General features: G+C 36.6%; 1 protein-coding gene across 15 annotated transcripts in view; it reads right to left on the bottom strand.

The window, feature by feature from the left end:
* The window catches only part of RAPGEF6 (Rap guanine nucleotide exchange factor 6), a 191,365-nt gene that overhangs the window by 102,107 nt on the left and 73,103 nt on the right, over nt 1-16,155 (bottom strand). Inside the window, exon 1 of one of the 15 annotated variants that reach the window (XM_045487976.1) lies at nt 8,803-9,764. The exons of the other annotated variants lie outside the window; for them this stretch is intronic. Within the exon in view, the coding sequence (XP_045343932.1) occupies nt 8,803-8,856 (54 nt within the window). The 5' untranslated portion in view covers nt 8,857-9,764. Of the gene's footprint in view, nt 1-8,802; nt 9,765-16,155 lie in introns of those variants that run through there. 15 annotated transcript variants of the gene reach the window in all.

Raw genomic sequence — 16,155 nt, forward strand, 5'->3', positions numbered from 1 at the left:
CCTGGGTGGCTCAGTTAGTTAAGCATCCGAATTCAGCTTCATCTCATGGTTTGTGAGTTCAAGACCCACGTCACACTCTCTGTTGTCGACACAGAGCCCACTCTGGATCCTCTGTCCCGCTCTCTCTCTGCCCCTCCTCCGCCTGCATGGGTGCATGCACGTGTGCGCATTCTCTCCCTCAAAAATAATCAAAGATTAAAAAAAAGAATAAGTAAAGACACCCTGAAAAAATATCCACAATGAAGCATGAAGGTAAAAAAGAATGAAGTTGGGAGAGAAGGGGCAAAAACCACAGGAGATACAGCGAGTAACATCTGAATACCCAGAGTCAAGGGGGGGGCGGGGGGGGGGGAAGCTATTCAAGGCATAGAAGATAATGGCTGAGCATTTTCCCAATGACAGAATATATAGTTCCAGATCACACAGCTTTAAAAATTACCAACAAGATAAATAATTACAAAACCATAGGTATGCATACTAGGGTAAAACTGGTGGGGGGAAAAAAGAGAGAAAAGTCTTAAAAGCAGTCAGGAAAAAAAGATTACTTTGACAAGACCAAAATTAAACTGATGGTTGACTTTTCAATAGAAATCTGGAAGCCAGAAGACAATGGAATAATATCTACAACAGCTAAAATTCTGTACCCAGCAAGAACAGTCCTCAAAGAAAAGGCAAAAGTAAAGACATTTTCAGAGAACCAAAAATGAATAGAAATTCTCTCCAACAGACCTAGAATGAAGAAAATCCACTGGGAGAAAGAAAACAATTCCAAATGGAAATTTCTAGATGCAGGAAAGAAGGAAAACCAATGAAAACCAGGAAATGTGTGGGTAAATCTACATGAATAGTGACTACATAAATAGTAACATTAAGTTCCCATAAAGTTTATAATACATACGTACAATTAAAATATGTTTTAACAACAGAATGTAAGGTTGGCAAAAAGTAAACAAAGTTATAAAAGTACTTTAAGTTCTCTGCAATGTCCATGAAACTGTGGCAACAGACTTGATAGATGAAGGATGCATTGTTGTAACCTCTGATTTAAATTTAGTAAAAAAGTGGGGGTGTCTGGGTGGCTCAGTCCATTAAGCATCCGACTCTTGATTTTAGCTCAGGTCTTGATGTCACAGTCGTGAGATGGAGCCCTGCACCACGCTCAAAGCCGGGGGTGCAGCCTGCTTGGGATTTTCTCTCTCTCTTTCTCTCTCTCTCTCTCTCTCTCGTTGCCCCTCTTCCTACTCTCTCCCTCTCAAAAACAACAAACAAAAAACAAAGAAAAAACAAAAACAAATTAAAATGCTATGATCAAAAAATGTGGAATAAACTAAAGCTATGCTCAGAGGCCATTCTGTGGCTCTACTATGTGTATTTTAAAAAGCAGCAGAAAATCAATGAGCTAACTATAACTGGTTATAATAATACAAAAATAGTGAGAGGAGAATATCTCAGGTCAAAGATCTTCCTCCTACTTAGTTTTTACTGTTGAGACAGAAAAAAAATTCTTACACAGGAATGAAGTGGATGAAAAGCCAAAGAATGAAATAGTTTTCAAAGGTCAGATGATTGGTTCAGGTGTCAGGAGTGGGAGATCATCTATATTCCAAGATTCCTACAGAGGTTAAGACCAAAGAGAAGGAGGTCATCCATAAAAGTAACACAATGAACCAAAGCCAGAAGAGCAAGTCCTGGCTTAGTAGTAATACTTAAAATCTACTAAGCAATCTTTCATCCTCACTAGACCCTAAAAACAGGCATTATTATCATCCCTGCTTTACAAATGAGGAACTGAGGCGATCTCTAACTCAAGTAAGTAGTGGAGTTAGAATGCAAACCCAGGTCTATCTGAGTCTATTAGTCTCCGCTATATTCTACTTTGTACCAGCAACTCTGCTGGTAACATAAAGATGAAAGCAGATAGGTACCACCTTCAAGGACCACAGTTTAAGAGTGAAGAGTGCACACAGATTTACAAGTACACAGCATCTCCTTTCTACCTCATGAAGAAAATTTGGATCTACATATAGGAATCCTTTCAACTTTTTTATCTGATGAGAATAATAATGATGGTCACTGCAGCTAATGTTTGCTCATTACGTGTGCCAAATATGTAAGCTAGCAAACATTCCCTTCTACATACTTTTTACATAGATCATCTAATTTAATCATCAAAGATTAGAAAACCAAAGCCCAAAGAAGTTACACAAGTTGCCCACAGTCACATAGCTAGGAAGAAGGGAAACGATTTGAAATCCAGACAGCCTGACTATATATCAGTTGCTCTTTCCTACTAAGTTGTTTCCTGATACTAAGTTGTGAATTCCTAACACCTAACAGTTCCTATTTTCTTTCTAACAAAAGAGGCAGAAGGGAAAAAGTTTCCTCCCACAGGAATTCTTAATTTCTTAAACCTTCTCTGACTTTTCTTTTCTTCCTGATCCCAGAAGGGACTTAATAGCTGACCTTTCATGAGCAATCTCAATTCACCATGATCCTTGGAGCCTACCAGGTCTTTCAATCTCTCCTAATTTCCACAGTTCCTTTATCCATTTTTTTATACCTGAACTTCTGGGCTCTGCTGGAGCTCAAGTGTCCATAAGGACCAGTATCAAAGTTTTATTTGGAGGTTGGAAAGGTTATTCAGCTTGAATACAGACAAAGATTATGAAAAAGTACATAGTCTGTTGAAGACTGTGTACATATAAAGAAGAAAGCATGCATTAAAAGAGGTTAGACATAGAGCATAATCTTCAATGTCAAACAAAGTATGTATTTTAACTTTGATTCCGATAGGTAACAGAGAGCTTCTGAGAAGGGCAGTGACAGACAGAGCTGCTGTTATGTCTCAGATAGACTTAACCTACCAAAATGTGTATTTCATGGATTCAAAGTTCTCTGTAGGTCCAGGTAACAATTTGGGGCAAGTGCTTTAAATTTCATTTTTTTTAATGTTTACTTTTGAGAGAGAGAGACGGGGAGTTGGGGGGGGGGAGGGAGGGGCAGAGAGAGAGAGAGAAACAGAATCCTAAGTAGGCTCCAGGCTCTGAGCTATCTGCATAGAGCCCAATGTGGGGCTCAAACTTCCGGACCATGAGATCATGAACTGATCTTAAGTCTGATGCTTAATCGACTGAGCCACCCAGGCGTCCCTGGGGCAAGTGCTTTATATGCAGACCCCAATACTGCTTTGCTTTTGGTTCTGCCGTATCAATACAGGACCAATTAAGTCACAGCAGCAGGAGAAGAAGGCTGCTGGAAGAGACTGGTGAACCCTGCCAACAACCAGCGAAATAAAAATTTAAACAAGTAACTTTTTTTCATCAATTGGCAAAAAGAAAGCTGGATAATACAAAATATGGGCAAGGCTATGGAGGAACACAATATTCTCATAAATTACTAATGGGAGTTATGAATTGGGACAGCCACTCTGGAGAGTGATTTGAAGAGTAGCCACTCTGGAAAGTAAACATTAAGAAGTATTACATTTAAAATACATGCACCTATGACTCAACAGGTCCTCTTCCGGTATCTATCCCAAAAAAGCATACAGGTATGTAAGGAGGAATGTACAAGAACATTCATTATGAACAAACTGTAACAGTTTAAAGAAAATCAACCATCACAAGGAGAATGGCTAAATTGTTATAGCCTATTATGGAATACTGTGCAACAGTTCAAGGTATGAGGTAGACCTGTATAGTCAAAGTTGAATAGGTCTCCTTGGTACACTGATTAAAAAAGTAACTATCATTATAAATGTAAGACTCATTTTTTTAAAAGCCTAAAAATACCATTACATATTTTCTGGGTACAAACTTATCTAAGGGTGGGAGAAAAGATCTGGAGAAATATGTACCAAACAATCAAGAGTAGTACTCTCTAGTGAAAGAGAAAGATCAAGGCTGGTAGTCCAAAAGGAATTTCAGCATGAAGAAAACATTCCTCTATTATTTCTATGAATAAATTATTTGAAATGTTTTCAAAACTGAAAACAAATATATATAAATCCATGTATGTGAGGGTAATTTTCTCTTACCTTCCCACTTAAAAAAATGGCCACATGGGGCGCCTGGGTGGCGCAGTCGGTTAAGCGTCCGACTTCAGCCAGGTCACGATCTCGCGGTCCATGAGTTCGAGCCCCGCATCAGGCTCTGGGCTGATGGCTCAGAGCCTGGAGCCTGTTTCCGATTCTGTGTCTCCCTCTCTCTCTGCCCCTCCCCCGTTCATGCTCTGTCTCTCTCTGTCCCAAAAAAATAAGTAAAAACGTTGAAAAAAAAAATGGCCACAAACAATGGAATGTGGTAAAATTCTATAGCCCTTACTGTGTAAGGATAGCTATACACATAGTAGTATACATTCTGGCATTTTATGATGAAAAAATTAAATAAGGGTCAAAAATGAGTTTTACTAGAATCCCTTATGAGAACATGGTAAGTGCTAACATACTTGACATACAAAGCAGAGCTAAGAATGAGCATGTAACTTAAAACCATCAGAAACTAAGTACAAAGTGACATAAATTAGGTAAAAACAAAAACTCTCAACATCAGAGCCTATATGGGAAGCTGAAAATGAGTGGAAAGTGAACTTACTTCTATGTTTTCACCCTACTCCTTTGAATGCGGTACTCATGCTCTCTCTATTCCTATTATGTATAAGTGTGTGTATGTGTATCTATATCTACCTACCTACCTATCTACCCATCTAGATAAGCTTGAATGAGCATGATGCAATCAGAAAACAGTAAGGAAATCAGGGTAGCTCAGGTAGGGATATACGTAGAGCCAGAAGTAGTATTTTTAGATTTCCTCTACTAGAAAAAAAGCTATTAAAGAACTCTAAGCAAGAAAATGACTAGAAGAGATCTGCTTTTTAAAAAGATTACTCTAGCATCATAGAAGTTGAAATGGAAGACATACGTATGGAGACATGAAACATTAGTCAAGGCACAAGAAGACAGAAGCCTTATGAAATTAAAAGCAGATTTATAAAGGAGCTTCCAGGACTAGAGAGAGTGACATGTCCTTGAAATATCTGCTGACAATGAGAGAGAATTAAAAATAGATTATAAGGCCCAAAAAGCACAGTTTGGAACCTGTTTTAGAGAGACAGTCTAAAATTTCTCAAAAGCCCTAAAGGAAAAAGCTTTATCTAATCACAGTAGCCTTGGGTATGTTATACCAGCACTCTGCCTGAGGCAAGTCAAACTACAGCGGAAGCATGCGTGCCTAATTCAAATTCATTATTTTTACTAAAAGATGAAGTTTGAAGGAATACTGTTAAACAACAAGAGTTTTTCCATTCTAAGACACATGTATCTCCCCACTTTAACATTTTTAAAAGCAAAGAGCAGCTTTCATTCAATATTTGCATTTAATAGTAAGTTTATTTAAAGTATTGACAGACTTGTTGAGAAAAAAGGAAATCAGTTTCCTCTTTGGGCCTGAGTAGCCCAGTCAGTTGAGCTTGACTCTTGATTTTGGCTCAAGTCATGATACCAGGGTTGTGGGATCAAGCCCCGTGTTGGTCTCAGTACTGAGCATGGAACCTGGTTAAGTCTGTCTCTCTTTCCACCTCCCCCTTCTACTCTTCCCTATTCACACTCACTCTCTCTCTCAAATTAAAAAAAAAAAAAGTTAAAAAGAGTGGGCAACTTTGAGACAAGCAAGAAAACTAGAATAGATGCAATGAATGAGCAGGAATGTATCAGAAGATAAAGGGAGAAGAGTCATACACTGTCTAGTGACTCATGGTAAAGACTTTGGCTTATAGTCTGAACAAAGTCTGTTCAGAAGGGAGTGATCAGTTGTGTCAAAAGCTACAGACAGGATAAGTAAGATAAGGGCCCAAAACAAAACAAAACAAAACAAAACAAAACAAAGCAAAACAAACAAAAAAAAACAACCTATAGATTTAGTTGTGTGTAAAAATGAAAATTGGGGTCGCCTGGGTAGCTCAGTCATTTAAGTGACGGAGTCTGGCTCAGGTCATGATCTCATGGTTTGTGGGTTTGAGCCCGGCATTGGGCTCTGTGCTGACAGCTCAAAGCCTGGAGCCTGCTTCAGATTCTGTGTCTCCCTCTCCCTCCGCTCCTCCCCAACTTGTGCTCTTTTCTCTCTCTCTCTCAAAAATAAACATTAAAAAAATTTTTTAAGAAAAAAAAGAAAGAAAATGGAAGCACTTCCTTGACCTGTGACCCAAAAGCACCTAAGAGAAGGCAAATAGAAGCCAAAGAGGTAATGCCTCTTCCATCCAGTAAACAGTTCCTTTGGGCAAGCAATTTCCACAGACCAGGAAGGTGAATTCTCAGTCACTCAAGGAACATCAACCTCCTGAAAAAAATCCACACACACTCAACTAAGAGAAGAACTGAAACGTGAAGAAAAAGCTAAGACAACAATGAGGTAAATGAATGGTATCCATAAAAGGAAAACAAGTTATTAAACAAGGGTGGTTGTGAAAAATCATCAGTGGAGATTTCATAAATGATTACTACAATTAGAAATTTAAAAGATGAAGAGCAGAACAGCAACTGGTCACAAGTGGAGAATCAGTGAGCTAGAAGATCAGACTGAAAATGCATGGAATGAAAATAAAGTATGAAACAAATGTTTAGAGATATTTTGGGCAGATCCAGAGTTCTAACATCTGGAGCAATAAGACGAGAACTGCAGTTTTCAAAAAATAAATTTCCCATAAATGAATACCCAGGGGAATCTTCAGCTTGAGAGAGACTTCCAGGTACCAAGAAAACAAAACAAAACAAAAATTACAACAATCCATGGTAAAACTTCACGGCATAAAGGATAAAAATAAAATCCAAAGAAAAACACAACTAACCACAAACAACAAGAAAAACAGATTGCTTGACAAAGGAATAAGAATTAAAAGGAGTCCAGACTTCTCATCACTAACACTGGATGCCAGAAGACAAGGCATTAACTTTTTCAAAGTGCTAAAAAGAAAAGACTTTAGATTTATTATTTTATATAATAAACAATTATTTTATAAATATAAAGTAAGGCATTTTGAACATTTAAGTTCATCTACTCCCCTTTCCCCCTTCTCTTGCTGCTAGAACCACTTATTCTGTTAAGAACATGAAAGAATTCAGAAGTAATGAAATCCAAATAGTAGGGTGGGCAAAATACATGAATTAATAAATAAAAATCAGTAGGATGTACTGGAAAATCAAAAGTACCAAGTATGAAAAATTAATCACAGGTTTAATGTGTTTAATCACAATCCAGAGTTAAAATTCCATCAGGAATAACATGAAAGATGGGGGAGGGGAAAAGGAGACATGTTCTCTTTTATAAATACTTAATTTACATAGTCAAGTACTAATCACAGAATCCTGCTCAGATGGTATTTGCTGGCATCGAATCAAACCTTAAAATCTGATTTTTTTTAAATCCCCTTTGGCTCTTCTACACTTATTAAATCTTAAAAGTTGATTACCAGTACCACCAAGGTCTATTTTTTGTTGTTATTCTAAAAAAAAACAACCCCTATATCTCATTATTGATTTTCTTTAAAGCTTATTCATTTGGTCTCATCCATTTCCCTTCTGTATGTTTTAAACCTCAGTAGTGTCGCCATCAAGCATCCACAAAGCATGGACCCCACAGGTGGCATTTGTACTACAGAGGCCACCCTTGTCTTACCAGATAGTACAAATGAAGTGTATACCTATGTTTCTTTCCATCTCTTTACATTTCAATCAGTTGTTTGATAATGAATGTCAATGTCTTTCCAGAAGCTGCATTTAAGAAAGATAGGCAGTGAGCCATCTTTCAGATAAAACTGTATACTACCACGACGCTATCCTAGTATTTCTCCCTTAGTCACCATCAGTAGGACAACCTTTAAACAAAGACATGATTTCATCCTAGGAAATGCCTCTATTGTGCCTGTCTCTATTCAACAAAACCATAAAGAAATCTTAACAGAGTCAATTAAAGTGTTACTAACACATTTAGCTTTTATAAGACAAAACTAAAAATTCATACTACTCTGTTTTTGTTTTGAAATTTACAAAACAGGAAAGAGAACTTGAGTGGCATCAGATTCCAGATCTATATAAACAGCCAATATAAACAATACAATTTATTAAATTACACTGTATATTTTCCTAAAACCTAGCATGTCCTTTTGTGTAGCATTCTGCTTTACTGTGAGTTAATGTTTGCTTTTAAAAAAATGACAAATATAACAGATGCTATCTTAATGTCTCAAGCTACTAATAGTTCACTTACTACTATTTTTAAAATGCTTAAGAACACTATAAAAAATTTTCATATAGTTCCTTTTAATAATAATTTTCTTCATATTCCACTGGTTAAGAATTACCCCGTCTTCCTAAAATTTCTGTGTGATAAAAATTTGAATAGCATAAGCTAGAGATTAGACTAACATAGCTATATACATCAACCACTTAAAATGAGGCAATACAATGCCATCAACTTAAAGAGTACACTCACAGAAAAGTACAGAAATAGCTATAACCAAATGATTCAGTCTGAAGACAGTACACCTCAAATGCATTACATTTTAAGTCTACAGATTATTAAGAAGGTTTTTTCATATCCTCTTAGAGGTACATTAGGACACTTTAGAGATACCTTTAAATTGAAAAACAAAATGGCCATGAGATTTAGCTTTTAAGACTGCTTTGTAATTCTTATTTTTACAGTTTAGAAAATGTAACAGCACAATAAGGCTCATTTACAATTCAAAATAGAATTTAAATTTAATAACTAGATTATATCAATCTCTAAGAAAATAATACACATTACTTACTTTGGAGGCCCATGGCTGAAGACAATTGGCATAACAGCGAACAAGAAAAGCCATTTCCTGGGCTGGAAAGGGTAGTTTCCTTTTCAAACCAGAGCCACACAGATGAGTATGATGACAAAATTCTGTTAAGTTTCTTTTTACAAATCATACGCCATTTGCAGTGTTATATAAAGGCAGATCCCAGATCTCCAAATCCCTTTCACACTGAAATTAGGAGCTTTCAGTAGCTCAGAGTATTGTTCTAAATAACTGCAACAGTTTTCATCACAAGGTTCACTTTTAACAAGCAAATCACAGCAAATTAAGATGTTTACATTTCTGGCTCAGTACATACAGACATACACATGCTTCCTCAGGCACCTGGCACAGACATGCACAGCGGTAACACAACAGTTAATACGGTATCTATCAGCGCAAATAAGGCAACATGCACCAAATCTGTGTTCCTGGATCCTGAGAAACCTTTCCTCTCTGTAACATCGCTTTGTCTCTTCTTCAACTTATTTCATTCTGTAGAGCAAGCACTGCAGTATTTCTTCTGCATCAGAAGCAAACCAGATCACTGTATCCTTAAAATGAAAGTTTCTTCTTGATATTCTTAATCACCAAAGGTTTAAAAAAAGAAAAATCAACCGATGAGCAAGCAAATGGTACTTAAAAGATAGATATGCTCTAACAGGTTTGTCCTGGAGAATGCCTGAAAATCTCCAAAATTAAAATGTTCTCTTTTCACATGCACTATTTACAGCTCAGCAGTATTGCTTCTTGTTCTAATACATCAGTAAGACAGTAATGTTGATCTAACTCTGGCTTTTCTGGTTGAAAATTTATATAGGATATGATACAAAAACCCTACATCTTCTGCTAAAACAAGACTATATGTTAGTGTTTTAATTCCTACTGTCCTTGCCTGTTTCACAGCAGCTCCCTAAGGAGAAGCTCCTATTGATTCCATGCTCTGCAGTAAGATGAAATATCTAATAAGAAGGAAAGAGAGTGGGAGGAGAATAGAGCTAAAAGGATGACATCACCTGTATAGAAAGCCTTCAGAAACTGCATTAGATCAATTGGCTACTGTATCTGCAGATGTAGCCCAAAAAGCAATTTACTGAGAACACACAGACACACACACACCCTTCCATAAGATACGTCAGCAAGCTAAATTCTATAAGAAAAAAAAAATTGGCAAGCAGCACCTATTTCAGTTTTAAAAAATCCATCTTGATTTTTAATTCTGTACATTGATACATAGCTTTATTTGGGAAGACAGATTTCTTAATATTATTATTCAAATTTAGCACAAGATTGTCCTCCCAAGGGAAAATAATTAGCTCTGGTAAGATACTTGCATTACAAATACATAAGGCAGCTCAGTTCTCAGATATCACACATGTATTTGTTACACTACTCATTCAGGGATTTCTGCCTGCAAAACTTCCCATTTATCAATTAACTGTTCTAAAACGTATAACCTTCAAGATACTCTAAATTAACATCAAACATCAAAACTAGCACTGAGGTTTTCTGTAATTAGTACATTTAAGTGGAAACAATAGAATTGCATTTTGCAAAGGAAAGCTTTTACATCACAGGCACAACAGCCGACTTGCAGCATGTACCAACTCCTCTGAGGAAGAATAATCTATGCAATATGGTACTTTCCTGCAGCCCAATGCTCAATTCCTAGAAAGACACAGGAAGCCAGTAAAACTCAGAAGCATAAGAGAAGAATGAAATTATAACTGCTTAAAAAATTGAGCTTGGACGAAAAATTAACCTCATTTTGCTATAAAAATTACAGAAAAAAAATTTTTGCCACACCCTGTCCAATATAAAAACACAATTCCTTTAGTACCCACCCTTACTCTTCACAGTTCTGCCACAAGGCATCTACTGCAGATACTCCTATGAGGAGCTTGCACTTAAGGTGGTAATGTTGCCTCCCAATGGCGAAAAAAAGACACAGTTTCCAACGGTAAAATGCTTGGTACACCTTCAGACAATAAAATTCTGAGACTTAACAACTGATGAACAAAGCAGAGGAGTACAATTATTTTGCTTTATTAACCTAACACTATTATGAAGACAAGGGGTATGCAACGTAAGAGAAGAAACTATAACCTGAGAGATAGGTGTTACTACAAAGGACTCCACTGTCAAAGAAACATCTTGAAATTAGCACACACCGCCCCCCCCATACCCCAAAAAAGAGGTCTTCAATACCTCTGGGCAAAGTATGAGTCACTTTCTCAACAATACTATGCTGCCAATCTGAATTATGCTGTTACTTACAAAACTACAATTAACTTTAGTAAAGCTAAATATTATTCTGAACAAAGACAACTCATGCTTTCAAAATATGTGATCACTTATGAATCAAGATTTCTATAAAACTTAAGAATTATGTTTTCTGCAAAAATTTCAAAGGAATACATGTAAAAATTTTGCGTTTAAATGTAAAATTAAATTTCAAAAACACAAATGAGCATGAGTAGCTTTCTAAACATAAAACATGGAAAATATATAGAGGCTGGTTTTCAAACACCATAAACTACAATGAGTTGGGAGTTTCACCATAATGTTAAGCATTCAAGAATAAATTAGCTAAAATCTAATTTTAATCACTCATTTTTTAAAACAGAAAAATGATAGCAGGCACTGTATGTAAATGAAGCCCAACAATTCCTAAAAATAAATTTCTAAAAGACAAGCCTTTGTACATAAACATCTGTAACATGACTTAAAAGAGTATTTCAGTTTCAGTGGGAGATAATAATTACATTCATGTACAGTACCAACAGGATAAATTATTACCAAATCAAAAATAAAATCATAATGGACACGTTTCCCCCTTTTTATAATAAATCATGCTGATAGCACACAAAGAAGGACCTCAAGCTGAGCAAGGGAGAGCTATCTCTTAGCTGCTTAAAGAAACTGCTGCCCTGTGTGTGAAATGCAATCCACTAAAAGCCATATGTTAGAAACTACTATTGTAAACACCAATTCAATAAAGCAACAATTCTCTTTTCCTTCAGTGTGGCCTGGAAGTGAAGATGACATCACCCTTTTCCTTGTTCTACACATCATCTCATACTATGTGCCCTTCTAGGGAACCCTATGGCGAATCGTGCATGCAGACTCTCCCTGTGCAACAATACCATGAAAGAAACAAATAGGCCAAGTCCTATATTCAGCTATGAATCCACCAGCACTCTGATGGTACACCAGACCACATTACTTCTTCAGAAAGAACAACATGACCTCTTAATTAATGAAGGAAGAAATAAACATCTTTTGAAGAGAATAGTCAGTAATTTGTCAAATCACTAAAAATATGATCAGGTGAAAGAACATTTTTTTCACTTCCATCATTTTTAGAATTTTATTGTGATCTCATTCCATTATCTTACCAATTCAAATGAAGTAATTGCAGCAAGGAGAATGCCCTGATCTACACATTATCTAGGAATCATCACCACAGGATAGCCATTTAAGAATACATTTCCCCTGTACATCAAACGCCATAATGCTAAGCCACATAAGATGAATTTTTTAGCTTCAGGAGGATCCTCTGCACCACCATAAAATAAAGCAATCAACCTATATTGGCTTTGAAAGCTTCAAAGCATTACAAAGTTATTTTTATAAAAATCTAGATGCTATATAGCTAAGATATAAAATGTATGTTAACTGTATAAACTATATCTAAACAAAAATACAAACAAAACATCTGAACTCATATTGCATAGAAAGCCAAAAATGAAGTTCTGATAGATGCTAAACTAGAAGTATACTTTGTACTTAATAAGCAACAACACTGAAAAGGAGGAGAAAAAAGGTCATTAGGGATAAAGGGAAGTTATCAGAGAATATACATTCCAGACTAAAAACAAAAAAACAACAATAAGAAAAACCAGGTCATAGTAATGTCAGGCAAAGTCATACCGTTTATTTCCCATCTGCACATTGAAATACTGCAAACACAACTTAAGAGAAACCGACCTCAAAAGCATGTGAACGAAAGAAAAATTATGGAGTTTCACAAAATAAACAGGCCACTCATTTCTCTATTTCAGTTTTATGTATTTGGTCTTCAAAATATAAATTGCTAAATGTATGGATTTATATAGTAAAAACACTTTAATCCTTTTGGAAGATTAATGACCGTTTACCATAATGGCAGAGGTAACATACAAGCCCTTTTAAAAGATCACAGCAAGCTTTCCCACCTCTTCCTCATCCCTTGCTTAACTTGAACATTTGAAATGAATCTTCATTAAGTTACCAGACATAGTTAACTCTGATTACTGGTGCCCCTCAGGAATTCCTGATTTCAAATTGCATTCTATCTATTCGTCAGCCTTTCTGAAAATAGGGAAGCCAGAGTATCAACACTCTCCTCCTATTCTTTTGTAAGAAAAGTGTGCTTCAGCACACGATCATCTATGTCCACTAAATGGTCAGCACCATGCTGTTGAAAACTCTGTTAAAGCTACCAGCAGGACACATAAGCACTCTGAAATATGATCCTTCCTTAGGGAGTGATCAAGGAAGAAAAAGCAAAGGAGAGGGAAGCCTTCATCACCAACTAAGGTGATGTAAGCTTCTATAATTAGAATCAGTGAAACTAAAGGAACAATAAAAAGGCACACCACGCTTCCACTTTCCCCTACACTGTGCAGTTATATGAAGCATTTTTCACTCATTCAATCACCTACACACACATGCAAATAAATACATTCTATGTGTAAACAGTCAAATGTGCTATACACTATATGCAAAGCTAACGTAAAGTTTTAAAATACTGTATTTTCTTTAAAAATGAGGTCTACCCATAATTAAAATAGAGCTATATATAAAGATAAGTGGAAAAATAAATCTCATTTAAAAGATTAAACTATTGGGGCGCCTGGGTGGCACAGTCGGTTAAGCGTCCGACTTCAGCCAGGTCACGATCTCGCGGTCCGTGAGTTCGAGCCCCGCGTCAGGCTCTGGGCTGATGGCTCAGAGCCTGGAGCCTGTTTCCGATTCTGTGTCTCCCTCTCTCTCTGCCCCTCCCCCGTTCATGCTCTGTCTCTCTCTGTCCCAAAAATAAATAAACGTTGAAAAAAAAAAATTTAAAAAAAAATAAAAGATTAAACTATTGAGAATATTCTCCCCATCTGAAGATTCGTGGATTATATTTGAGACCACCTTTAAATCACTTCTCTATTTTTTTATTTTTTATTTATTTATTTTTTTGAGAGTGAAAGAACAAGTGGTAGAGGGTCAGAGAGACAGAATCCCAAGCAGGCTCCGCACTGTCAGTGCAAAGCCCAATACGGGAATCCAATTCCTGAACCATGAGATCATGACCTGAGACAAAATCAAGAGTTGGGTCACTTAACTGACTGAGCACCCAGGCGCCCCTCACTTCTCTAATTTTAAATAATGCATTTTCTAGTACTATAAAAGCCAAGTGCTGAACAAAGCAAAGTTTCTGAACAGATAACAAATCAAACTAAAAAGCAATAAAAATCAGCATTAATGTGTTTGCTATGTCTCAGTAGTTATAATTCTTCCAACCCAAATGTTCTTGAAAATCATTACCTTGGGCCACTGGTATATACTAATATCAGAGTTGCTTCAAACAATCTTCAGAAGAGGTTTCTTTAGCAGCTTAGCAGCTACTGCATAAAGTTTCAAGTAAGTTAAAAACAATTTTCCAATTCTGCTTCCCTGAGCAGATCCATACGAATGAGTGTCACCTTAAAAGACAAAGGAGACCAAAAGAGCACACCCTGCACTCCTTGAGCTCCCAACATTCCTGAAGTTCATAAAAAGTGACTGATCAAGACAATTTCTTAAAACGACCATTTAGAAGTTAGCAATACTTATGTAGAGCCTTAAAAATAATTTTTCTATCCTTAATCCAGTAATTTAACTTCTACTAATCAACCCTAAGAAAAAAATCCAAGTCCAGTTACTCATACATGTTGTTTGTAATAGGGAGAAAAAGTAGAAGCTGCATGGGAATCCTTTGTTACACTCGTATGATATAATATTAATATTATATGTTTTGGGAAAAAATTGCATGTGTAGTAGAAAGGTAGGAGATATAAAAATTCAGCACTATCTAAATTAGAAGATCTGAATTAATCAAGATGTATTTAAAAATCGTTAGCAACATTAGCTATCTCTGGTTTGAGGATTACAGCAAGTTTCTCTCTTAATGTTCTTGCATGTTTTTACATTTCTACAATGAGCATTTTTTCTTCAGAATTTTTTTTTAAACTGCTCCAGGCAGGCATCCGTCCTTAGTTCGATTACAGTATCACCCCTTTGCTTTTTCTCTGTCCATTGGTGGACTCATCACCCTCTAACTAGGTACAAGAACTTCCTGTCAAGAATTCCACATTATTTCTCAGGAGGCAAATGGGAAGAATTTTCCTACTTGGAGATGTTAGACACTCATGAATTGAGAGGATAGTCCTCTTCTGTAATGAAGGTGCAAAGCACCACCGCTATAAAAGCACTCTGGAGCCTTTATAAAAGAGGCCTAACAAAGCTACCTAGCCCTTTCCATCATGTGAGCAGACAGTGAGACGTCAGAGTCTGTAAGCTGAGAGGCTTTCACCAGAACCCAAACATGCCTGCACCCTCATCTTAAAATTTCAGCCTCTAGACCTGTGAAAAATAAATTTGTGTTATTTATAAACCACTCAGTCTGTGGCATTTTGTTACAGCGGCCTGAATGGACTAAGACATCCTCCATAAGGAGATTTCAGGAATCATATGTGTGGACCAAAGTCTTCTAATTTCTGATGGGCTTTCAGGGGGCAGGATCTCATTTCTTACCACAGGAATGGCTTGATAAATAAGACACTCACAGTCTCTACCAAAGCAGAACACATTTTGCTAAAAAACTTAAGATGTCACATTCATGGACCAGTACAAGAATACAGCCATTATACAGGATACCAACATAAAGGTGGTTACATGATCTGATCCTAATTATCACCTCCTATTCAGCTGTACTGACAATTATGTCTTAATCTTGCTAAATATGCTCTGAATCCAAACTCAACAGCCTGCACCGCAGGAGAGCAGGAAATTTAAGATGAAATCAAAGAGGGTGCAGAGGAGGAAGAGCTGCATGCCTCATTATAATTTGTGCACCTAAAATCAGATTCTAGAATATCATACCCTACCTACCACCTGCATACGTTCCTAGAACAATGAACTAGGTAGAAAGAAAATCTATAAAGGTGATCAAAAGGAAGCCCTCTAAATTTAAAACCATGACCCATGAGGCTTCCATGGAAATCCCTCTTTCCATATGTCTTTTTGCGAACAGTTTGATGGTTCCAC

Source organism: Leopardus geoffroyi, chromosome A1, assembly GCF_018350155.1.
Source record: "Leopardus geoffroyi isolate Oge1 chromosome A1, O.geoffroyi_Oge1_pat1.0, whole genome shotgun sequence".
In the NCBI taxonomy this organism is placed as follows: domain Eukaryota; kingdom Metazoa; phylum Chordata; class Mammalia; order Carnivora; family Felidae; genus Leopardus; species Leopardus geoffroyi.